Genomic DNA, 27,326 nt, shown 5'->3' with positions numbered 1-27,326 from the left:
TGGCTTGAGCAGGGGGTCACTCACTCTGCTGCAGCCCCCTCCCCTTGTCAAGGCACATATCAGAAAGCAATCAATGAACAACTAAGGTGCCACAAAGAAGAATTGATGCTTCTCGCCTCTCTCCCTTCCTGTCTCTGTCCCTATCTGTCCCTCTGTCTCTGTCTCTGTCACAAAAAAAAAAAAAAAGAAAAAAAAGGGAGGAGGTAGAGATGGAGACAGACAGAAGCCGTAAGGAATAAAGTAAGGTTCAGGTTGAGGAATCTACGTTCTGTGTTAAACAGATGGTTGGACAGAGCAGGAGTGTTCAACCAAAATCTGGTGAAAGTAGCAGCAGTGAAGAAACAGAATACATCTCCCTGGAAAGTAAATGCACTTTAAATGCAAAGGTCCTAGAAACAGTTTATTCTAGAATGTGCCGTCTCTTAAGGACTTGTTCATATACTTAAATTTCTTTCCCGAGACCATGTTTTAGATGCACTTGTAGCATTTTCCTTGAATGTGTGTTCAAGTGCTTGTGTCTGAAGATCTCTGCTTTTCTGCTGGGCTGCAGGCTTGCCACCGGAGCTGGGGCTGGTCATCGTGTTGCTGCTGTGAGTGGAGTCCAGTGAAACATGGCTCATGGCTAGGCTGTCTGCACTGTGGGAAGAGTAAGTGTAAATCGTCTTGAGGAAGGCAGACTTTGTGTTAGTATCTTGCTTACAAAGAATAACATAGCATTTGGGGAAAAATGTACAACACAGGATCCCATAGTTAGATATTAAAATAACGATAATCTCCACAGCTGGCAAATGTTTGCCAAACGTGGTAGCATATACGGGGATGAAGGTGATCCAAGCTATGAAGTAAATGAGCATGCCAAATGTTATGAATTTGGCTTCATTGTAATTCTCAGGCAATTTCCTCCCTTTGAAGGCAAATATAAAGCAAATGAAGGCCAGGATGGCAATGTAGCCCAGCATGGTGCCAAAGGCAAGGACAGACCCCTCCTCACATTCCAGGATAATGACTCTGGGCAAGGAGACATCCTCTTCCACAGCAGGGGCTGCGAAGATCAGCCAGAGTGTGCAAATGACAACCTGGACACCTGTGCAAGTGAAAATGATGGGGATCGGTTTATAGAGGCCCCTCAGGAAGTTCTGTAAGTTGGGATCGAAGCTGAAGGCTAGCAGAATTTTCAGGGACTTTGTCAAAATGCAGGAGATGCAGAGAGTAAAGCTCACGCCAAATAGTGTCTGCCGGGTTTTACACGTGAAGTCTTGTGGTTCTCCAATGAAAAAGCCCGTACTGGTGAAGTTGAGGAAATGACAGAGGAGAATCACGTAGCAGACCATTAATCCCCCGGATGATTTCACAACAGGTGTGTTCAGGTTTCTTGTAAATATTATGCCAATAGCCAGAACAAACATGATTCCTAGTAGGGAGAGTGCCAGGAGCAGGATAGCCAAGAAGTCATTCCAGTTGAGATACTCCACTTCCTTTTCAAAGCACGTAGTGCTCTTTACAGGGGCCCAGTGAGTTTTGTTGTTGCATAAAAGGCAGTGATCCATATCTAACAGACAGAGGAGATTCAGTTACATTGCAAACATTTAAACTAGCTGATTGTCCAGAATGCTGAAAATAGAATCCTTCTCAGCAATAGTTCTGACTTGAAAAATGGATATAGATAATTGTCACATGGTTATTTATTAAAATAATGAATGCACAGAACCCAAAGTGGGAGAGAAAGATTGAAGGTGAGGGAAGAAGAAGAGAGGAAGAGAAAAAAAGAGAAAGAATAGAAATCAGCTAGGCTATGGGTCTTAGGAAATTAAAATGCTCAAGATAGATGTTAGTCTGCTGTGAATTTGCAATTATAGGTGGCAGTTCAGGGACTGTTAAGAATAAAGTCTTTAGAATCAGACATATCTCCAGTTCCTTTCTCTATCACTTATGATTCCTTCAATAAGCTAATTGAATTTTCTGAGCTTATTTCTAATTCTTTAAAAACAAATAAACAAACAAAAATCCTCTGCCTCATTTAGGTGCTGCATTCAGTGAAATAATAAATATAAAATGTAGCCCTGGCCAGTTAGCTCAGTTGGTTAGAGTGTCATGCTTATGTGCTCAGGTTGCGGGTTTGGTTTCTGTCCAGGCACATATAAGAATCAACCAATGAATGCATAAACAAGTGGAACAACAAATTGATTTTTCTCTCTCCCCTTCTTTCTCCCTTCCTCTCTCTCTAAAATCAATAAAAATAAGTTTAAAAATAAATATTGATATGAAACATTTTGTATGGAGCATATAAATACAGTAGGCAATCACTATGGTGGGAGCTCCTATTGTAAATGAGGCTGCAGTTCTTTTAAAAGCAGAGACAATATTGTTTGGGTTACCCTAAAGCCCTCTAAAAGCAAGATAACACAAGATTATAATCAATGACAGTTGATAAGAATTAAAGTTTATCTCCCCTGCTCCCAGGAGGTTAGTAACACTGAGCTTCTCACATAGGCAGTGATATGATGAGCAGGATTTATGCTGGTTCTGACTGCAGGTGTGGCACTAATAGTTGATATCAGCATGGAGTTTCTGGAAGTGTGGTTGTGTTTGCTCCCCATTTCTACACCCTAATGACAGGGTCCCAGCTACTTGCAAAAAGCCTCTCCGGGGGTATCCTTCTGATTACACTCCATGCGTCTACTCAACGTTAGATAATGACTGTGTTCTCTTCTTCCTTAACCTCAAAGTCAGGTTGAGTTTCTATTTATAAACCTCATTGCCTTCCGTGCGGGTGGAGGGCAGAGCTCATTCCTAGCAGCTGTGGCTGATGCAATGCTGTGAAAATACTCCAGCTCCCAGAAGCCTCCTGGGCATACCCAGGAAGGAAGCTCGCCAACCACGCAGCTACCTGATCTTTTCAGCCATTGGCTATGAAGGACACACTGTAACATCCTATTGGCTGAACCCATGTATATAAGCTAGCTTACTTCCTGAATAAAGTGGATCTGCATCACTGAACCTGGTCCCCAGAGTCGATCTTTGCTTCTCTGTCATCCTCACCCCCAGCAGGACTTGTCCACATTTCCCAGTCTCTTTCTCTTTCCAAATCCATCCATTTTTTACAAATATTCCTTCTTCCCTGTCTTTCCTTAACCACTGCTGCTTGTGTCTGCCATTTTATTCATTCATTAAATGTTTATTGGCCTTGTCTGTGTATGAGAGCTGTGCAGTAGAGATGTCAAGGGGGAGTAGATGATGATATTCTTTCCGATTATCCTAAATCCTAGCTTTTCCTCCAATGCTGTGCTCAGTCTTTTACACTTGTTCCTGGAAGCACCTGCCCTGGTTATCAAAAGACAATGCAGAATGTATCTTGAAAGACTCTTGTTCATCTTTATGGGAAATAAATGCTACATACTTTCTTGGTGTTTTTACAATATTCATCCCATTCAGCAAATAGTTGCGATATTACATTGCCTGGACACCTCCACCCTATTATCTAATTATTTTTTTAGCACAGCCCATGTCAGTTTGAGATAAATGAAATTTTTGTAAAACAATGATAGAACATAGATATTGAAATGTTTACATTGGGATACTTCTTCCCTTGCAGCCAATAAAAAAGGGAATAAGAATAAGAATAATAAGAAGAAACATTATTCTGAGGTTCTGAGGTTCTCGGCTTTCACAGGATGGTTAGGAAGGCTACCATGAACAAGGTTATGATGCTTCTAAAGTAGGCTTGACTCCAGGGAAAGCGCTGATAGCTTCTGTTAGGGTTCTGAAGGCTGCTGACCTCACTCCTATTCTCTTAATATGTGTATTTTGCTCTGATGTTGTAACACTGTTAATAGGTTTGGCAAATGATCACTTAGTAGCATCTCACTTCTGTCTCATAGAAAGTTCCTTTTTAGGTTTCACTGTTACTTCTTGGTGGGAAGAATGAGATCCCTAAGATAGGCAAATCTCTGTTGTACATGGCTTTCTATCCTGCTCAGTTTAGTTCACTCAGCATCTATTTATAGTTATTGTGCCCCAGCTGCAAGTCAGGCATGTCTGTGTGAGAGACACATGGATAAAAATGGACAGAATCCATGCATTCTTTTAAGAGGTTCCTGGAGGGGTATCCAGTTGAGGCAATGACTTTTTCCCTTGTACATGAAGTTACCTTCACATCTGTATTATATCTTGGTTGTGTGTCTGCTGGTATAACAGAGAAAATTCCAAGCTAAAATGAAATTTCTCTGGAATTTGATCTAGCAGGAGGATGAGATGCTTTTTTTTTCCAAATGAAAAAATAATCCAAAATAAGATTCATGTAAACAAAAAGTCAGCCTAAGAGAAATGGTTCAGGTGTGCTGCTGTACATGTTGTAGTGACTGTAATTACCTGTCTGATTACTGTAATGGTTTTCAGGACAGTTCACACATTCATAGCAGCAGATATGCTGACTCCTTGTGGTTTTCTTCATTTGCCCAGGACTGCACTCCTTGGAGCATTTGGATCGAATTTGCTGCAAAGTGAAAAAAAATCCCAAATAGGTTTTTAATTTATTCTACCTAACTTTGACTCAGTTTAAAGCTATATTTACTAAATAGTATTGTGGTCTTTAAAAAAACAGCATAATATAATTGTTTTATCAACTGGAAGAATGTGAACAAGTCTAAAAAAATAGAAAATATTTCAGATAGTGAAAATGGTTGTGGGCTCTCCAGAGCAAACTTCTAATTTGAAGTAGCCACACTCCTGAAGGATGCTTGGAGAACACCAAAGAATTGAACTATGAGTGAGATAAGTGGGACTTCATTACGGGGGCAAAAGTGAAACTTTTCTTCCCAGCAACACAGTGCCTTGTGTCCCCCCACATAGAAGACAGCAAAGACATTCTGAAGTATTGATAACTTTGGGATGTCAATAGATTTAAGATTATCTGATGCCTTGAACGATGTCATTGTATCACCTCCCCCTCATTGAGTATCTCCCCTGCAAAGTCTGAAGATAAGTCTTAGTAACAGAAAGACAGCTACGTTCTATATTTCAAGGAAACGGTATCTTGCTTTTACAGAATCGTAACAGGAAATTAGAACAAAGGTAGTGGCTTGAAGCATTACTATTTTTATTCTTTCATCCAACACATATTTGTTGAGTTCATAACACTGTTGCAATTGTTGAAGCCACCTCAGGGTTCAAAACACAAAAAATCCATGTGCTCATAGACCTTCAGTTCTAGGTGACAAAATTGACAATAAACAAGATAAAAACAAGAAAAATATACAGAATGCTAGTCAGTGATAAGTGTTAAGGAAAAAAAGACAGGAGGATGTTTAAGAAGTATTAGGTTGACATTGGAATTTTTTTTTAGGTGAGAGCAGGGGAGATAGTGAGGCAGACTCCCATATGAGCCCCAACTGGGATCCACCTGGCAACCCCATCTGGAGCCGATGTTTGAGTTCTGAGCAATTTTTAGCACCTGAGGCTGATGTGCTCCAATGGAGCTATCCTCAGTACCTGGGACCATGCTTGAACCAATGGAGCTGTGGCTGCAGGAGTAGTAGAGGGAGAGAAGAGGGAGAGAAGGGTAAGAAGAAGGAGAGAGAAACAGATGGTCGCTTCTCATGTGAGCCCTGACCAGGAATTGAACCTGGGACATCCATACACCAGGCCTATGCTCTATCCACTGAACCATTGGCCAGGGCCAACATTGTAATTTTAAATGAAGTGACAAGGGATGGCCTCCCTGAGATGGTGATGTTTTAGGAAAGACAGAAAGGAGGAAAGTGAACCACATGGATACGCAAAGGAAAGAGTAGGTGAAAGGCCTCCAGCTAGGAGCAGGGAAGGCATGTATGCAAGAGAGAGAAAGCCTGCGGGGTTTTTGGAAGGAGGAAGGTCCTAGGAGATGAGTAGGGAAATAATGCTGGCAGGTCATGTAAAGGTTTTCTTAAAACCATTCACTTTTACTTTGAAAGAAATAAGATGTACAAGGAGGGTTCTGAGCAGAATATTGTATTTTACAGTGTTACTCTGGCTGCTGTTTTAAGAAGACATTGAAGGGATAAGAGTGGAAGGAAAGAGAAGTTAGAAACCTACTGTGTTAATCTGGGAGAGAGGTGACAGCTTGGAGCAGAGTGGCAGCAACTGAGTAGAGGACAAAGATGTCTGATTCTGAACCCATTTGAAAGTCAAAAGTATATTAGATTTGAAGCAGGACAGAAAGAGAAGTGACAAGGATCCCACCAGGTATTTTCATGAGCAGCTAGAAGGAAGTTGTCATTTACTGAGATGAGGTAGGTTTGGGAGCTCGGTTTTAGAGATAATCAGTTTATTAGATATCCAGGTAGAGATGTCCGTTAGACAGTTTTATGTTTATTTGAGTTAAAATTTAGAAAATAAAAATCTGGATGTCTTTTCTTTTCTATATATTGACACTGTTTAAATCCATGAGCCTGGGTGAGATCACTAGGGGAAAATGCGGACACAATGAAGGAGCAATGCTGAGCTCTGGGGACACCCTTTACAGGCAGTAGGAATGCGGAGGACCCAGCAAGTGAAACTGAGAAGCAGGGCCAGAGACGGAAAGAAAGTCAAGACAGTGTGGCGTCACGGAAGCAAATAAAGCATTTCAAAGTAGGGAGAACAACGAACTGGTAAGTAAAGTAAGATGGTATTTGGATTTATTAATATTGGTGAACAAGACAGAAAGAGTTTTGATTAATTGAAAAGAGTTCAAAAAATTATAGAAAAAGAGAAATTGGGACCGGTGAATATATTCAACTTTTTCTAGGAGATTTGCCTTAAAGAGAAATAAAAGATGGGCAGTATGTGGAATCTAGGGAAGAGGAAGTAAGGGGTAAATGGAGTTTCTTTCTTTCACTGTTTCTTTTTAAAGATGGGAGGAATAAGAGCATATTTGTATCATCATGTAGATAATACAGAAGAGCAAATATTTGAGGATACAGGAGAGAGTGGAGAATTCCCAGAGCAATATCCTTGAGTTAGTGAAAGGGAATGGGACCCAGAGGTCAAGTGGAGGAGCTGTCTTGGCTAGGAGAACAGGCGGTCTAACCATAGTGCCAGTGCAAGGGAGGGACACAGGCACAGATGTGACAACAGAAGGAACACTGGACTTCTTTTCTGATTGTTTCAGTTTTGTTGTGACCTGAGAGTAAAGATGAGAAGAATTGCTGGAGTCAGAGAACAGAAAAAAAAAAGCATAAAATAGGCATTTGGTAGGTGGGCGAGCTAATGGACTAAGATAATAGTCGGATTGTCCAGCAGCATTAAGGCCCACACTGGAGGTGAAAGGTTATGAATTTAAAGTGAGAACAGCCAGCAAAAAAAATTTTTTTTTGCCAAGTTCAGCTACATGAGGGTTACACTGATTATGCAAAGACTTTTATTTATCTAAGATTTTGCTTTGGTCAAATGAATATAACTAAGAGGGGGCAGGGTAGAGAATTGAGGGTGTGTTTGGGGGAAAAACACAAGCTGACCATGAAATTTAAGAGAAGATATTGGACAGTGAATAGGTAATAGGATCACCGGAGGTCCTGGTGGGGTCAAGGACTTTGGCAGTTGAAATACCAATTAATTTAAATGCTACAAAGCAACTTAAGACATAATTACCTTAAGATTCTGGAGCTCATTTTTTGTTTCCTGGTCTGTAGTGATAAAGACATCATTTTTCAGGTCATATTGTGCCACCTTGGTGATAGTCATGTGTCCATTGACATCCTTCCAGAATACAACATCATATCCAGTATTCATGTCCCCATGGGCATCAAAATGAAAGGAGTTCCCTCCATCAGTGAATGTCACATTTTTCAGTACTTCAAGTAACTATAGAAAATAATAATACAAACAAACACAAATAAGACTGTTGTAAGTGTATTCATTATACTAATTATCACACTGCCTTACAAGAAATATCACTTAAAAATTAGAAAAAAGACATCCTGAATTAGTGAGTGTTGTAACTAGTTGGAAATTTTCTTAACTACCTGGCAACCATTTGGGAATTTTAGCTTCTTTTCTGTCAAAGTCTTGTTCTGTGAATTTGAGAAAGCAAGTTGATGTTTATGGAAGGTAGCTTCTCTAGTCCATAGAATTGAAATCTGAGCGTCTTCACTTTTCTACATTGCGGAATTTCAGAACGGGTCCTCTGGTGAGATGCCTGGGTTCTAATTATGGTTCTATATTTTATTAGTGGTGTGATCTTGACAGTTATAATTTTTTTCCTAAACCCGAGCTTCTCCATTTATAAAACAAAGTAAATGAAACCTACCTTATAGGGTTAGTGGAAGGATTTAATATAATTATAAAAGTAAGGAATGTAGCCCAGTATCTGGCACCAATTTTAGGTTAATAAAGGCTATATCAATACCTTTTATTAGCTAATGTGGGTGTTGTGCAAGTAAAAATATACTGCTCTCAACAATTAGGGGATATTTCAAAATGAATATGAAGCGATAAAAAGATGCATTTTTTATTAAATAAGAACATCAGAAAGCAAACAATAAGTCAAAGAAAGTTGTTTGATTATGCAAATGAGGTACAAAACCAACTGTCATTTCATTGGTGAAAATGCACTATACCAAGGGTCGGGAAACTTTTTGCCTGAGAGAGCCATAAACGCCACATATTTTATAACGTAATTCCATGAGAGCTATACAATGACTCATGTACGTTACACATTATCCAATAAAAATTTGGTGTTGTCCCAGAGGACAGCTGTGATTGGCTCCAGCCACCCGCAACCATGAACATGGGTGGTAGGAAATGAATGGATTGTAATACATGAGAATGTTTTATATTTTTAACGTTATTATTTTTTATTAAAGATTTGTCTGTGAGCCAGATGCAGCCATCAAAAGAGCCACATCTGGCTCGTGAGCCATAGGTTCCCGACCCCTGCACTATACAAAAGGCTGGAAGTACTGAAGTATCTGCATGTTCCCTGATCCCCTAATTTTTATGAGCAATAAACTTTGAGTCCCTCAACTAATAATGCTACCTGACATTCATATACTTGCTAATACTCAAATTTGTAATATGCTTTTTACTCTATAAGAACTTGGTGAAGTACATTGTACAGGGACCATCTTCCTTTTTTTTTTTTTTTCTTTTTTTTTTTTTTTAATATGAAGACCCTGAGCCAAGGAGTAAAGGAACTTATCTGGGGATACACATCTTAACTTTCATTATGTGGTCTTTCCATTGCACCTAACAATACATTAATTCACAGTCTTCTTAGTATTTTTTCTTTCTGACTCAATAGTAATTATTAAAGTGCCATCTGGAATTATGGAAGACAGGAAAATGCATCTTTTTTTTCTAGTGTCACATCTGACCTGGGTTCTTGGCCCAGTCTGAATGAGTAATCCAAGCAAATCATTGTCCTGCTCACTGTCTCCAAAATGAAGCCTGAGGGGACAGAGCTACGAACCTGGGAGACAGTCCAGTACAAATAGCATCCTGCTCTTAGGCATGTACTGAGCAGCAAGCCCATCTCAGAAGAGTTTGGTTGATGGGTGTACATAAGGGAACTGCTAACATCCACACTAAGGCCATACTATGCTACTTACGGGAAAGGCATGGATCTTATTCTCTCCCATGGTTTTCAACTCTGTTTCAGTGATTAAGTGCATAGTATAGTGACTTCTAAGTTCTATTTCTAATTTAACTCATAAAGTGATCTTTTTAACTTGAAAGGATTACTTGTCTTATTACCCAATTTGTAGAGTGAGCACCTGTATGTAATACAACAAACACAGCATGGTCTTACTGAGCAGTGATGCAGCCATGTTGAGCCTGTGCTGCAGAGGAAGAACACTGGGGTAGGAGCGAGGACAGCAGACTGCAGGTCTGGCTCCACCATTAACTTGATATATAATCATGGCTAAGTAAATACCTTCTGAAAACACTCAAGGCCCACTCATTATCTAAGCCTATGATGCCATGTGGCATTTGTTGGGGGCAAAATCCATGAAATGAGACAAAATTTATTCTATTTGAATAGAATTTGTCTTATTTGTTCTTTCACAGTTAATCTTTTTTGAATGTTTCTTTCCTTCTTTTTTTTTTTTAATTTGGTCAATAGAATATAAGAAAATCATTTTCTGTCTTAAGGTAAACATATAGCTATGACAGTCATGTTAATAACCAAATGTCACTTTAGAAAAATCTCTAAGCATATTGATTTTATTATACATCCCTACAGATTTCATAGTTCTTGAAATAAATGTAAATTAATTAGTATTACATTAAATAAGCAGGATATTAGATCTAACCTGGTAAAATTAACAAAAAAACATCTTTACCAATTGTATGGAAGAAAAAAAATGAAAGAAATAAAAATAAAATAAGCTAGGGCCTACTGTTCATGTTCTCACTTCTACCTATTTATTGATTTTTCTTCTGTCCTTCCTTAAGCATTACCCACACAAGTGCCCCAGTAATTCAGTTCTTTTGGGAGAATAACTTTTTCCACACTTGTGTTTGAACTATAATTTCCAGCTCTTTTTGCCTGCATTTAATTAGGTTTTACAGGTTAAAGTTCTGACACATATACGTTCTATAAATAATGATAACATTGTATGATGTAAATAAACTAGTGCAGTTCTATGCTCATTCTTATGAGGAAGAGGGTGGAGGCAAATAAAACAGGGCATTCTTTACTTGTTAAATATGATAGAATGTTAGCATTAATGCTCTAGTCCAGGGGTCCCCAAACTACAGCCCACGGGCTGCATGCGGCCATTTATCCAGCCCCCGCCGCACTTCCGGAAAGGGCACCTCTTTCATTGGTAGTCAGTGAGGGGAGCATAGTTCCCATTGAAATACTGATCAGTTTGTTGATTTAAATTTGCTTGTTCTTTATTTTAAATATTGTATTTGTTCCCATTTTGTTTTTTTTTACTTTAAAATAAGATATGTGCAGTGTGCATAGGGATTTGTTCATAGTTTTTTTTATACTCCGGCCCTCCAACGGTCTGAGGGACAATGAACTGGCCTCCTGTGTAAAAAGTTTGGGACCCCTGCTCCAGTCATTAAGCTACTAGATGCTTTTCCTACCAATTATTTACTTATTTGTCATTGAGACTCTGAAATTCACCATAAATTGACACTACAAAATTTAGAGAGTGAAATTTGCATTTCCATTATTAGCTAATTCACCTCTGGATGATAATGACTTGTTTTTGAGAACCAGTCTAGGAGGTCACACCAGTTAAGCTGGTGTGGTTGATGTTTTTCATCTCTAACTGTTCTGATGTTCACTCTATCTCCACAAGTAAGCTGTGCTTATGTAAAAGAGGTATCTATGTGAGTAAATTATAGAATAGTGGAAAAAAGCAGCCTTATATCTCTGATACCCAACCTAAGTATTTTTCTCCTATGAAGTTTTCAGTGGTGTAGTGAAAAGCCCACTGTACTAAAGCTAGAACAATTTCATACTAACTATGTCGGTGCCCACGGGCCAGACCCTTTCGCTGAGGTCCCTTCCTTCTCTAAACGGTTGTAGGTCTCAGTCACCAATAACACTTCCTCTTGTCACTTCTTTTTTCAGATGCAGTGTAAAGCATGTGAGTCCCGTGGACCTACCCTAATATTATAAAAATTAGAGACGATGTCTGCCAGTATCTAGTAAAGTAGGCCCTAAAATTTTATAGTCATTGTTTCTTTTATCACTCCAAAACCACTCTCTTCTTTGAACATGTCTCTTCTGACTTCTGGACTAATATCCCACCACCATTTCTATACTAAGAGGTCTCATAAGTTCTCAAAATTCAACCTATCCAAAATAGAATGTTTACTATTTTCTCTTCTGAGGAGACCTCCACTTTTCTCTGTTTTTATCTCAACAAATGACTTTAGCTGCTCAAATATTTGAATCATTTGCAACATCTTTGCCTCCATCTATCATGCTTTATAATACAGTTTCTCTCCAAATGCTCTCTTCATCCTTCTTCTTAAGTATTCATGTACAGCGTGGGGCAAAAGTAGGTTTACAGTTTTAAATACATGAAACCCTCAAAGTTTATTCTTGTATTATTATTTATTAATTATTGTATTATTTTTCATCCTAACAACTGTAAAACCACTTTAGCCCCAGCCAGTATATGTCTCTCCATCCTCATTGTCATTTCTGTAGTACAAAGCATCCTTATCTTAGCCTGGCTTGCCAAACTGGCCTTTTCCCCTTTAGGCCTATGTCCCTCTAATCAATGCACACTGTAGTGGGAATGCTATTTCTATAATGGAAAGCAGATCACATCACTCCTCTGTCTAAAAGTGTCTTCGCTTGGTTACCCTTCACTCTATCAAGTCCCAAATTAAATGTGGTTTGCAAACTTTCTGTTTAAAGCAGTGGTCCCTAACCCCCGGGCCGTGGACCGATACCAGTTGGTGGGCCATTTGGTACCAGTCTGCAGAGAAAGAATAAATAACTTACATTATTTCTGTTTTATTTATATTTAAGTCTGAATGATGTTTTATTTTTTTAAAAAATGACCAGATTCCCTCTGTTACATCCCCCTAAGACTCACTCTTGATGCTTGTCTCGGTCACATGATCCATTTATCCGTCCCACCTTAAAGGCCGGTCTGTGAAAATATTTTCTGACATTAAACCAGTCTGTGGCCCAAAAAAGGTTGAGGACCACTGGTTTAAAGGATGGTCTCTGTACCCGCAGTATCAGCAGCACCTTGGAGCTCGTGAGAAGTACAGACTTTCACATCCCCCCCCTGAAATTACTGAATTAGTACCTGCCTTATAATAATGTTCCCAGACAATTCAACTGCATATCAAAGTTTGAGATGCTCTCCTTGACCAGGTGCTCCTACTGGATCCTCCACTAATCCATCCAGTCTCATATGCTTCTACTTTCCACAAAGACTCCAGTTTTCTGGCGCCATGTTCTACTCCATCCAGATGCCCGAAGGCATGTTTTCTCTCCGTTCTGGGACTTTGCTGAAGCATTTCTGCCCTGGCTAACTTCTCCCCATCCAACAGACTCAGCAGAGATGTCATGATCTTTGGGAGTGTCCTCTGAATTACACCGGATCATCTGTCTCAGTTATGTGCTTCTCTGCTATTTTATATCATATGGAACATTGCAGTGCATCACCCTGCATTGTAGTAAGCCCCCTAATTGTTTGATTGTATACCTTGCTAGAAAGATGAGTCCTTTAGGGAGAAAACTGTCTTGGTTTCTATAGTATTTTTAGCAATAAGCACAATGCCTATAACATTGAGACATCCAACAAATATTTTCTAAACAAATGTATCCATAGAAGTTTGACTATTAAAAGTCTCTCATCCTATATACATCACTTATTACCTTGCCTATCATCAGGAAAATAAAATAAAAAAGAAAGCCAAAATTGCTGACTGTGCTGTCCGTGAATACTGCTCACAGATACCACCAAATGTGGAGCCAGAGTAAGGATTATCCTCAAACATTGACAAAAATGAAATCCTGTAGTTATTTGAATCTAAAACCATTCAGAAGCTATTGTTTAAATATTAGCAAATTTTGTCAGAGGACAAGCTAATCTTTAGGAATGTATCTTTTGTTAGTGACTCTAAATGTTCCATTATTAGCTAATTCACCTCTGGATGATAATGACTTGTTTTTGAGAACCAGTCTAGGAGGCCACACCAATTAAAGTGCTGATCTTTTAAATGTAATGTGTATGGAGATTCTCTCATATAAAGATAGAATTATTTATATTTGCATTATTTGTCCTACTGAATGTGGCACTGATGTCCCTCACTCACATCATGATCAAAGGAACAAATCACTCTCATCTGCCTTCTTTCCAATCTTTTCCGGTTTGTTTCTAGATAAATAGACTCCCTGGGATAGAAAGGATGATTTCAGGCGCCTAGTGTTTAAATAAAATATTTTAGCAGACTCTGCTTAGATTATACTATCTCGAGTCTTTTTCTCAGAATGTTTGAGATTTATTCCCAATTTAAAATACTTTCCCAGATCTTTAGAGGATAAAAGCTCTTGTTATTTGTATTTCTTTTTCCTCATGAAACTTTTTATATCTCTGCCATTCATCCTGTCTGTGATGCTCTGTTTTCTCTCCATTACTCTTTGCCAATCTCTCATTCCTAAAATTCCATGTTGTGGTTTCATTAGGATGTCCACTTAATTTATAGTTTTTACCAAACCTTTAGTAAAAGTTTTATAATAAAAAGAGTATGCTTTCAAACAGGTATCTCAAAAAATCACTAAGCATATAAATATATATATTTTAAAGAAGGTTCTAATGAAAAAAAAAATCTTAAATTTTAATCTTACCTCTTCATTCAGTTTTGTGCTTTGCATTCCCAAGGTGAAAACTAGTTTTAAAATGAGCAATTTGAAACACCCTGTCATCATCACATGAGCTATAAGCTGATCACCTCAGACCTTGGAGCTTGTGTATATGGGGGTATAAAGTAAAAGCAACAAAAGTAGAAATAGCCTGTCCTGGATTCCCACTCAGAAGAATTGAGTCTTATTCCCTTATACCTTCTTTTGCCTTATAAATTTCAAAGAAATACATATATTTTTTGAATATGATTCTGCCTCGAGGCAGATAAATTTGGTTCTGAATACACATTACTGACAAATTTGCTTTTGATTATTAAAATTTGTCACCATATAGAGCAGCAATTTGTTTTTAAATGACTTGTTTGTGGGCATTTAAAAACACAATGGAAAGTTTCTACTCTTTAGGGTCTCATTAAGCTTTGAGTTTCTACAAATTGATCAAAGAGAAGAGAGGCAAAGGCTTCTTTTACACAGAATTAGTGATCCACTTTAAACTTAGATATCACCGGGATTGTTATGATTGATCTAAAAACAATCATTTGAAGAGGACTGGAGTCCTAGAGAGACTTCCCTAAGGAAATGTCACAACTGGAGACTTTGGGACTATAAACTACCAGAGACACCATGAAAAGTCAAGGGCATGGAGTCAGAAGACCCAGACTCAAGTCATAGTTCTGGCACTTCTTAGTTAGTTTCCTTATCAATAATATTTAAAATTGATAAAAAAGAATCATTAAGCATGCCTGTTCTTGTGTTTGTTAAGAGCATTAAAAGAGGTACTTCTTATGAAGCCCTGAAAAAAAAAATTCAAAAGAAAATAGTACCATCGACAGAATCTTCTTGGAAAAAAAGGATACAACTTTGGTGGGGCAGAGTAAGAGGTGAAGTTATAATAACAGCTCTATTATTCTCAAGAACAAAGAGCTAGTGGTAGAAATGCTGGTTATTCAAACACTGAAGTTTCCTAAGTAATATTCCTAAGAAAAGAAATATTAAGGACACTTTACATAACTCTGAAAGTTAAAGCAATGAAGGAAATGGAAGAATTATAAAAGGGAAACTCTCTTGGGTGTGTGAATAAGTACCTCCCATGGTTGAAAGGTGTTTGGGTTCTGACAGTCTCGAGCTCGACACAGATCCCGAAGGGCATAACCAAGGGCAAACACAGCAAGCTGAACACTGTGAACAAGTCCTGGTTCATTGTAATCCCACAAGAAGTCATTTTTCATGGAGAAGTTCCTGTCTATATTCTCGTTAGCCTTGTAGAACAAAGTCTTCTGAGAATGATTGGAAAAGCATTGACTCAAATCACTGTCTTTGACATGAGCACAGGCAGACAAAAGTATGGCATATTCATTTAAGGGTTTGTTATGATCACTGGGAAACATTTGCAGATTTTGAAGAAAGTACTGGAAAGAGGACATATTCCCTTTTCTAAAGGTAAACCCTACAATTTTGCCAATCCTTTCAACATTAGGAATGGTGGTAATCTTGGTGGCTGTTGACCAATTATCACTAGCAATCCAGACCTTATTTATATTCCTTTCAATGGCTTTACTGAAGAGATTGAAAACATGGAATTCCCTCAGAAATACCACAATGACATTAACATGGGCTTCTGCTATGATTTTCTCAAGTGTCTGATTGATCCTGATTTCAATGGTATCATCTGAAATGAAGGCTGGGAGAACTTCTTTGAAGGCTATGCACACATTATTTGCCACAGTTTGGACTACAAAAGTGTTGAGAGCCTGTCGACCATAGTCATCATCTGTGGTTATGATGCCAATCCAGTTCCATCCAGATTTCTGAATCAGGTGGGCCATTGCTTTAGTTTGATAGAAATCACTGGGCACAGTCCGTAAAAATGAAGGAAAGCGAATTTTGTCACTTAGGATTTCTGCCGTTGACTCATAACTCACCTGGAAATGGACAGAATCTTTTAGTTATGGTGTTGAAGAGCTACAGATGGCTATTCATAATAAGTGTCCCTCTCCTTGATTTCTGTGAGTTTTCATAAACTTTTCTAAATTCTCTGGTCCTTTCCATCCTTTCCTTTCAATGAACTTCAAATAGCTTCAACTATGATACTTAGTACCTGGTAACTGTTTAGAGTCATTGTTCTTCAATCATTTTATATTGTGTATAGTATAAGGCCTTTGAAGGGTCAGACTATACCTTCTCTCTTTATCTACACTTCTACATCACAGGCCAGGGCTAACAGTAGATACTACTGGATACTTAGAGATATCCAACAGTGGATTCTTAGATGTAAACACAGGGAAAAACAAGTCAAATAAGCAAAATGCATTTTGGGGCACCTAGTATGTTCATAATTTTGTATAACTTACAACTTTGTTGATTTTAATTTTAGATAACATAAATCATTCATTCAAATAATCATTTAGTCTAAGGGCCAGCAAACTTTTTCTGTAACAGACCAGCAAATAAAATATTTTAAGCTTTGTTGGTTACATATGGTCTCTGTCATATATTCTCCTTTTTTTGTTACAATATTTTTTAAAAATATAAAAAGCATTCTTAGCTTGATAGCTTAAGAGGTTGAGAGCCACAGTTTGTTGGCAGGCTATAGTTTACGGACCTTCGGTCTAGTCAAATAAGCTTCAGCATTTGGGGAAACCCACCTGACGTGTGCAAAGGTTTGCCTGATTTACAACTTCAGAGATTTTTAGTCTAGTGACAAGTCCTACCTTCCACAGTGCAATCACTCCATGTCACTTGTTCAGTGAACTTTTTTCTCTATTATTTACAGAAAACACATGTTACAACGAAAACACATAGGCTTTGGAGTCAGACCACTTGTTAGAATTCTGATTTCAGTAAATTTGAAAGAGTTGGTTAGCATTTCTTTACCTAGGATTCTAGTAAAGATTACGGGAGAAAATTTAAATGGATATTAGTCATGGTGGACCATCACTAAACCTTGTGCCCTTCCTAGTGTCTCACAGTGCTATGCCGGCCTATGTTGTGAAAGCTGGACTTCTGCAAAACCATGGAGGGTTCCCTTCTCTTTTGTGTTATTATGGAAATTACATTTCTATATTAAACAATCATTGTCAAAAGAATCTACTACCTAACATTATACATAGTCTACAAGTTTTGAGCCAAAGCCTTATCTCTGAGATATTTCAGGGAATAACTCTATTGTTTTGTCGTTTTGGATTCAGACTTCTCATTATCAACTTCACTAGGCTATAATATAACAGGAGTCCTGGGTCTTTTGTGGGTATATGCATTTATTTACTCCAACTCCAGAGAGTTATGTATTTTGCATTTTTTTGCATGTTTCTTATATATTTTTTTCTATTTTTTCACTTCTATCAGATGGTCATTTCTTTTTTTTTTTTTTTTTTTTTTTTTTTTTTCATTTTTCTGAAGCTGGAAACAGGGAGAGATAGTCAGACAGACTCCTGCATGCGCCCGACCGGGATCCACCCGGCACGCCCACCAGGGGCGGTGCTCTGCCCCCCAGGGGGCGATGCTCTGCCCATCCTGGGCGTCGCCATATTGCGACCAGAGCCACTCTAGCACCTGAGGCAGAGGCCACAGAGCCATCCCCAGCGCCCGGGCCATCTTTGCTCCAATGGAACCTCGGCTGCGGGAGGGGAAGAGAGAGACAGAGAGGAAAGCGCGGCGGAGGGGTGGAGAAGCAAATGGGCGCTTCTCCTATGTGCCCTGGCCGGGAATTGAACCCGGGTCCTCCGCACGCTAGGCCGACGCTCTACCGCTGAGCCAACTGGCCAGGGCCTAGATGGTCATTTCTTGATCATCTGACTATAGCCTTTTTATTTTCTTACTTTTGGCTTCTAATCTTTGAACTTAGAAAACATTGACTTACTGAGTTGCAAAGTGATGTGATATGGAGGGGATTCGCTTGACTGAGTACTATGCATAAACTTATTGCAGGCTTTCTAAAATCTGTTTTGGTTTTTTAGAGATATTTTTGTTTACTTCATGGATATTATTTTGCATTGCAGAGAGAGATGTAGTTCCACAGTCTTTACTCAAAGCCTCCTCATCATACTCAGAACAAAAGTAAAGCAAACCAAGCTTACAATATGCCACATGACCTGGCCTTTGACTCTATCTATAACTGTATCTTTTAACCATATTCCTTTCTGCTCCATTGATCTATAACCATATACACCTTTTGGATATTCTTTGGATGTGTTAATTTTATATTTGCTGCTTTTTTCAGCCTAGATACTGTCTTCCTTTCCTCTCCTTCCCTTGGATGCCCCTCCTTATTCAAGTTTTAAACTAAACATCATCATCTTGAGAAGTCTTATATTGACCTCCATCCCCCCTTACTCCCCACTCTGTCTTCTGTTTTCTTCATAGTATTTGACTGAAGTTATTTCAGAAACAAGGCAGTTGAGGTTCTCAGAGGTTTGTGTCTGGTACAAACTATATTGAAAACTCTCAGAAACTAGATGTGACAAATTGAAGAGTGACTATATTTTTAGTGCTTTGCCCATGATCTGATCCCCAAAGGGAATATCCTTTCTTTGACAAAGAGAAAGAAAAATTAAAATAAAAGCAACTTCCTAACTTGTTTCCCAGGTTACCTTGAACTTTTATAACAAAGAATATAATCAAAACCTATGCAGAATAAAACCTACCAGTGGCATGAGCTGTAAATTCAATATCCTGGAGACAGCCATGCTTATTTCCGAGTAGCCAGCCCCTATGACAGCTTTAACCCTTGGAGTGTAGCTGGAATAGTTACACTTAAACTCCATGATTTCTCTGGAGCCGTTGAATTTAGAAAGAAACTTCAGAGCAGCTGCAATTGCCACTGTGACTTCTGTACAAGTGTCATAGATTTCGTACCCCAGTTTGACTCCAGATAATAATGTTGAATTATTGATCATCTCGATGCTGTGTATCATGGCCAGAGTTTGAAGAAAAACTGATATTTCAAACCTGTTGAGAAACAAGTAGTTTTTGTTTTTTAAAAGTATATTTTAAAATCAAAATATAATTTTTCTACAGACATGAAAATATATCATTTTATCCACATCTCTGCCTTATAATAGAAAATGTCCGGATCAATGAAGCTGACCTCTTAAAGGGTCTAAATTAGTTTTTGATGGAAACCTGTCTAAAGGTATATAGAAACCAACAGTTTCTCAAAAGAATTCTGTGGAACAAGATTTAACCTTTCCTTAATTGACTTTGGAATAATTTGGAACACTCAGTTTAGTATTCTGCAGCATGAACACGTTTTAGTTCCTTCTTTTTTGAAGTTAAATGTAAGCATTTTATTGATGTCCAAGAACCTGTTTTTTAGACTCACAAGCCTATCTTTTACATTTCTAACTGTAATCTGTTATGGTTGAAAAGCAGATCAATAAGGCTCTTAAAAATATCATACAAAACAGGCTCTGAATAAAAAGCCCAGTAGCTTTCTCCTAGATAAAGCACACTACATTAGTTCTAAGGCATAGCTATTTCCTACCTCTAAGGGTTTCCCAGTTGACTTCTAGGATTGTAATTATTCCAGAGCCCTGAGTTGTCTGGTTACTGATTTATTGTTAAGTTTATTTCATCCATTGCCATATACAAAAGATTACAAACAGGGTATAAAATGTAGTAAGAGTTCAATAATTTTTTAATTGATTTTTAGATAGAGAAGAGAGAGAGAGAAAGAGGGGGAGAAGCAGGAAGCATCAACTCATAGTGGTTGCTTCCTGTATGATGTGCCTTGGCTGGGCAAGCCCAGGGTTTCGAACCGGGGACCTCAGCATTCCAGGTCAACACTTTATCCACTGCACTACCACAGGTCAGACCTTTTTTTATTATTATTATTCAGTGAGAGGAGGGGAGGCAGAGAGACAGGCTCCCTTATGCACCTCAACTGGGATCCACCCGGGCTATGCTTTGCCCATCTGGGGCGTTTCTCCATTGCTCTTCCTAGTGCCTGAGGCAGAGGCTATGGAGCCATCCTCAGCTGCAGGGCCAACTCGCTCCAATCAAGCCATGGCTGCAGGAGAGGAAGAGAGAGAAAATCTAGAAGGGGAGGGGTGGAGAAGCTGATGGTCTCTTCTCCTGTGTGCCCTGATTGGGAATCGAACTGGTTACATTCACATGCTGGGCCAATGCTCTACCACTGAACCAACCAGCCAGGGCTTCAATAATGTTCTTAAAAGAATAAAGGAGGATATTATTTTTCAGGGTCTTGTTATTCTAAAGTTTCTTTTTACTTCATTAATTTATGACAATTTAAATAAAACTATTTGAATAATATTATTTGTTGTTGAGGATTATCTAAAAGTGATGTTTGGCAAATTTGTTTTAAGTGTTTAATTTAAAGAAAGACACAAAGGAGAAAGGGTAAAGTAATGAACTGTCTACTGATTAAAATGTTTAATATTTTCAGAGTATCCCACATGTTAGCTCCATGAGCATCCGAACCTCTTTGGTGTATTTACCTCAGTATCCCTGGTACCTAGAATTGGGCCTAGGTGATGTAGGCATTTAATAAATAGTTATTAAATGTGGTGGCGCAGTGGATAAAGCGTCGACCTGGAAATGCTGAGGTAGCCGTTTCAAAACCCTGGGCTTGCCTGGTCAAGGCAAATATGGGAGTAGATGCTTCCAGCTCCTCCCCCCTTCTCTCTCTGTGTCTCTCCTCTCTCTCTCTCTCTCTCTCTCTCTCTCTCTCTGTCTCTCTCTCCCTCTGTCTCTCTCCTCTCTAAAAATAAATAAAATAAAAAAATATTAATAAAAAAATTATTTTAAAAAAATAGTTATTTAATGTTGAATTAGTATTTATCTTAACAAATGACAATAAGGTGGAAAGACGTTCAATTCAGTGACTTTTTCCCAGGATAAATTTGCTTATTAGATTAAATAATTCTTTAGTGTTTTCCATTCTTAATTATTGGCCTTCAATTGTCGTTCTCAAATCTGTAGTCATTCTTTGGGCACCAATTTAATGCTCTGAAAATTTTTACTAATTATTTTGGGGTGTTCTCTGATATTCTTGATAATTAACAATTACAATGACAGTAGTTCAACATGCCCAACTTTCGAGTAGGATGCTCGGAAGAAATCTCAGTGTGGTGTGAGATTCTATTTTATCTGAAAACACACTTACAGGGCTTGGTAAATACCTTTTTAGAAATTTAAGTATAGTTGGTATACAATATTAAGTACTTTTTGATAAAGAAATAAAAAAAGGAGGGGAAAAGAGGATATTAAATTTACACACAAAAACGTGAAGATAGAAGTTGGGATGTTAAAGTGAAAAGGAAGCATGGGGTCACATTGTCATCTCTACAGAAGCTGATGCCACCCGAGTTCTCACAGCTTACCCATGCCCTTTCCTTTATAGATAAGAATACTGGAAACTAGAACTCAGAGAGTTTAAATGATTTGCCTAAGTCTACCATTTAGTTTGCCTCAAACTGAATTTGGAATTCAAATATCCTGTTCTCCTGAAAGAAAATCCATCTGTTACATCCTCTATGCCAGCTTTGCTTTTTCATATTGCACTACGCCTGACATCTTTTCTACAAACTTTCACCAAGTAAAGTTTCTCAAGGAAGGAACACTTGGGGGAAAGGGAGGGCCTTAAATTATCATAAAGAATTAGATTTTTTTCAAAAAGAAAGTAAATGCAGTGTTGACAAAAATATTAGTGCAGAGAACAAATTTAAATGTAGTTTATTTTAAACAAAGAATTAAATAATGGATTCATTTTTAAAACAAAATACATGTTGTGAGTGATAGAAATATATACATGCTATCTATACTGTGGTGGACTGAATATGGTGCCTCTTACTGGTTTTCTCAAGTAACTTCAGGGATTATTTTTTAGGCAAAATGCATATAAATATATTAGTAAAAAAAAATTCACCGCTTATGCACTTGGAGTTAGTGATACATATAGCACTGATATATCTCTCCTTTAAGAAAGCATAACAAGACTATATCAACTTAAAAATATGAGAGTTTAAATTTTATGAAAACAAGTTAGATGTCAATACAAACCTGGTCTCACTGTGTAGACTTGAAATTTAATTATGTTCTTTAAGGCTTTACTCACCCAACACACTTCTGGATTCCTGGTGGTCTGGGAAAGTCTTCTGAGGACAGAAGTTTTTCATGAATGGCAAACAAACCTCCAATCATAATGTGTCCCAAAGAAGTGGCAGCCACAAAGTCATCAGGGGTCTGGCAAGGTTGGGAAGTAGCAAGAATAATCACAAAGCACGTAATCAGTGCGATCAATAAAGCCATGTTTCTATCTCATTTGCTCACTCCATGCAAGTATTAGGAATCATTAAGCTCACAGAGTGCCAACAACATGTAACTATTTCATCTGTAAACACCATGTAAGATATAGGACAGTGTCAAGAGCCAGAAGCACTCAGTATTCAGATACTTGATGATAGTTAAAACAGTTCTTTACCAATGAGAACATCTCAGGCTCTCTAACACTCCTTTGCTGGAGATGTGTGATAGCAGGATCCCGGGTAAAAGCTGAGCGAATTGGAAACACAGGGACAGATGTGCATTTCCAGAGGTATCACATTCAAGGCAAAAAAGCTTCAGTGCAGTTTGTGAACTGTTTAGAAAAATATAATCCTGCTTTTATTTTCTTAGAAAAAACTCTCTTTAAACAAAATGAAATTCAGTTAATGTTAGGTATTTATTACTTCCTGTTTACATATGTTAGAAATAAATAGTTTTTGTAGTGATAGGCAAAACTAATAATGAGGTAAACACATCTGACATAGTGTTCGCTTTGAACAAGAAAGGTCTGGCATAGATTATGGACACTTCCACAGTTTGTGGATTTGATTTTAATAAATTTAAAACTAGCTTCAAGTTATAAGTTCTTAACTGCTTAGGAATCTGATCTAACATGATTTTATGGATATAATTTAGAATTTACAGAAGATCAATAAACCTCAGTAACTTAGGCACCATTAAGGAAAAGTTTAAAATTATGAATTTTACTTTTAAAAATCAATCTTTTTCACCTGACCAGGCGGTGGTGCAGTGGATAGAACTTCGGACTGGGATACGAAAGGACCCAGGTTCGAGGTCACCAGCTTGAGCGCGGGATCATCTGGTTTGAGCAAAAGCTCACCAGCTTGGACTCAAGGTCACTGGCTCAAGCAAGGGGTTATTCGGTCTGCTGAAGGCCCATGGTCAGGGCACATATGAGAAAGCAACCAATGAACAACTAAGGTGTCGCAATGTGCAACGAAAACCTAATGATTGATGCTTCTCATCTGTCTGTCCCAGTCTATCCCTCTCTCTGACTCTCTGTCTCTGTAAAAAAAAAATATTTGAAGAATAAAGTGGGAGGTATCACACTTCCTGATATCAAGTTATACTAAAGGCCATTGTACTCAAAACAGCCTGGTACTGGCATAAGAACAGGCATATAGATCAATGGAATAGAACAGAGAACCCAGAAATAAACCCACAGTTCTATGGACAACTGATATTTGACAAAGGAGGTAAGGAAATACAATGGAGTAAAGACAGCCTCTTTAACAAATGGTGTTGGGAAAATTGGACAGCTACCTGCAAAAAAATGAAACTAGATCACCAGCTTACACCACTCACAAAAATAAACTCAAAATGGATAAAAGACTTGAATGTAGGCCGTGAAACCATAAGCATCTTAGAAGAAAACATAGGCAGTAAGCTCTCCGACATCTCTCGGAGCAATATATTTGCTGATTTATCTCCACGGGGAAGTGAAATAAAAGACAGGATAAACAAATGGGACTATATCAAACTAAAAAGCTTTTGCACAGCTAAAGACAACAAGAACAGAATAAAAAGACAAACTACACAATGGGAGAACATATTTGACAATACGTCTGATAAGGGGTTAATAACCAAAATTTATAAAGAACTTGTAAAACTCAACACCAGGAAGACAAACAACCCAATCCAAAAATGGGCAAAAGAGATGAATAGACACTTCTCCAAAGAGGACATACAGATGGCCAATAGGCATATGAAAAAATGCTCAACATCACTAATCATTAGAGAAATGCAAATTAAAACCACAATGAGATATCACCTTACACCAGTCAGAATGGCGCTTATCAACAAAACAACACAGAATAAGTGCTGGCGAGGATGTGGAGAAAAGGGGACCCTCCTGCACTGCTGGTGGGAATGCGGACTGGTGCAGCCACTGTGGAAAACAGTATGGAGATTCCTCAAAAAACTGAAAATCGAACCGCCTTTTGACCCAGCTATCCCACTTTTAGGAATATACCCCAAGGACACCATAGAACGGCTCGAAAAGGAGAAATGCACCCGCATGTTTGTGGCAGCATTGTTCACAATAGCGAAGATCTGGAAACAGCCCAAGTGTCCGTCAGAGGACGAGTGGATTAAAAAACTTTGGTACATATATACTATGGAATACTACTCAGCCATAAGAAATGATGACATCGGATCATTTACAATAACATGGATGGACCTTGATAACATTATACGGAGTGAAATAAGTAAATCAGAAAAAAAACTGAGATGAATCCATACATAGAAGGGACATAAAAATGAGACTCAGAGACATGAACAAGAATGTGATGGCAACAGGGGCGGGGGGGTTGGGGGAGGGGGGAGGGGGTGAAGAAGGAGAGAGGGGTTAGGGGAGGGGAGGGGCACAAAGAAAACCAGATAGAAGGTGACAGAAGACAATTTAACTTTGCGGGAGGGGTATACAGCACAATCAAATGTCAAAATAATCTAGAGATATTTTCTCTCAACATATGTACCCTAATTTATCAATGTCACTGCATTAAATTTAATAAAAAAATATTAATAAAAAAAAAAGAACAGGCATATAGATCAATGAAACATAACAGAGAACCCAGAAATAAACCCACACTTTTATGGTCAATTGATACTTGACAAAGGAAGCAAGAGTATACACTGGGGTAAAGACGGTCTCTTTAATAAATGGTGTTGGGAAAATTGGACAGCTACCTGCAAAAAAAAGGAAACTTAACCACCAACTGACACTATTAACAAAAATAAACTCAAAATGGATAAAAAAAATTAAATGTAAGTCAAGAAACCATAAAAATCTTGAAAGAAAACATAAGCAGTAAACTCCGATATATCTCGTAGTAATATTTTGTCAACATATCTCCATAGGCAAGTGAAATAAAAGACAATATAACAAATGGGATTTGCACAGCAAAAGACACCAATAACAAAATAAAAAAAACAACCCACACAATGGGAGAACATATTTGCTGATATGTCTAATAAGGGGTTATTAACTAAAATTTATAAAGAACTTCTAAAACTCAACACTAAGAAGGTAAACAATCCAATTTAAAAAGTGGACAAGGAACTAGAAAAACACTTTTCCAAAGAGGACATACAGATGGCCAATAAGCATATGAAATAATGTTCAATGTCATTAATCATCAGAAAAATGCAAATTAAAACCACAATGAGATACCACCTCACAAATGTCAGAATGGCGCTCATTAACAAATCAATACACAACAAGTGCTGGAGAGGGTGTGGAGAAAAGGGAACCCTCATTGCTGCTGGTTGGAACGCAGATTGGTGCAGCCACTGTGGAAAACAGTATGAAGATTCCTCAAAAAATTAAAAATGGAACTGCCTTTTGACCCAGCTATTCCACTTTTAGGAATATATTCTAAGAATCCCAAAATATTAATTCAAAAGAAAATATGCACTCCCATGTTTATTGCAGCATTGTTTACAATAGCCAAGATCTGGAAACAGCACAAGAATTTATCAGTGGAGAATACTATACCCATCAAAGCTATCCTTCAAATATGAAGGAGAAATAAAAACATTCACAGATACAGAAAAGATGAGGAAATTTATCATCAGAAAACCCCCACTCCAGGAATTACTAAAGGGGGTTCTCCAATCAGATACAAAGAACAAAAAAAAAACAGAGCCACAAGTAAAAGCTCCAAGAAGAACACAATAAAACCAAATTTAAACTGTGACAACAACAAAAAGAAAGAGGGGGAGAAGATGGAGATTAACAGTAGCAAAGGACGATGGAGTGCAAAAGTACTCACAAAATAGTTCGCTACAATGAACAGGGTAGGGACCCTTTTCATTACTCAAAGGTAACCACCATTGAAAAAACCACCACAGAAGCACATGAGATAAAAAAGATAGCAACAGAGGAAAGATGTATGGAATACAACCAAATAAAAACAAAAGATAGAAAAATGAAAGAGAAGGATCAAACAAGACACAAAACTAACAGAAAGCAAGATATAAAATGGCAATAGGGAACTCACAAGTATCAATAATTACACTAAATGTAAACAGATTAAACTCACCAATAAAAAGGCACAGAGTAGCAGAATGGATTAAAAAAGAAAATCCAACTGTATGCTGCCTACAGGAAACTCATCTAAGTAACAAGGATAAAAACAAATTCAAAGTGAAAGGCTGGAAAACAATACTCCAAGCAAATAACATCCAAAAAAAAGCAGGTGTAGCAATACTCATATCGGATAATGCTGACTACAAGACAGGAAAAGTACTCAGAGACAAAAATGGCCATTTCATAATGGCTAAGGGGACACTGAATCAAGAAGACATAACAATTCTTAATATATATGCACCAAACCAAGGAGCACCAAAATATATAAGACAGCTACTTATCGATCTTAAAACAAAAACTGACAAAAATACAATCATACTTGGAGACCTCAATACACCGCTGACGGCTCTAGATCGGTCATCCAAACAGAGAATCAACAAAGACATAGTGGCCTTAAACAAAACACTAGAGCACCTGGATATGATAGACATCTACAGGACATTTCATCCCAAAGTGACTGAGTATACATTTTTCTCCAGTGTACATGGATCATTCTCAAGAATTGACCATATGTTGGGCCACAAAAACAACATCAGCAAATTCAGAAAAATTGAAGTTGTACCAAGCATATTTTCTAATCATAAAGCCTTGAAACTAGAATTCAACTGCAAAAAAGAGGAAAAAAAT

The 27,326-nt window shown here is 38.0% G+C and overlaps 1 protein-coding gene across 3 annotated transcripts; it reads right to left on the bottom strand.

The window, feature by feature from the left end:
- Positions 1–434: 434 nt before the first annotated feature.
- Positions 435–22,573, bottom strand: GPRC6A (G protein-coupled receptor class C group 6 member A). 3 transcript variants are annotated; one of them, XM_066248381.1, is made up of 6 exons: positions 22,380–22,573; positions 18,949–19,252; positions 15,391–16,227; positions 7,606–7,818; positions 4,369–4,492; positions 435–1,549 (listed from the first exon to the last, which is right to left on the bottom strand). In XM_066248381.1, the coding sequence occupies exons 1-6, from the start codon at positions 22,571–22,573 to the stop codon at positions 435–437; spliced, it is 2,787 nt and encodes a 928-aa protein (XP_066104478.1). The 3 variants fall into 3 exon arrangements, with proteins under 3 accessions (XP_066104478.1, XP_066104480.1, XP_066104479.1); XM_066248383.1 differs by having other exon boundaries at positions 15,916–16,227; XM_066248382.1 differs by lacking the exon at positions 7,606–7,818.
- Positions 22,574–27,326: the final 4,753 nt, after the last annotated feature.

Source organism: Saccopteryx bilineata, chromosome 12, assembly GCF_036850765.1.
Source record: "Saccopteryx bilineata isolate mSacBil1 chromosome 12, mSacBil1_pri_phased_curated, whole genome shotgun sequence".
Taxonomy (NCBI): domain Eukaryota; kingdom Metazoa; phylum Chordata; class Mammalia; order Chiroptera; family Emballonuridae; genus Saccopteryx; species Saccopteryx bilineata.
Note: the sequence above shows the minus strand (reverse complement) of the source record. Positions and strands in the feature narration are given on the sequence as shown.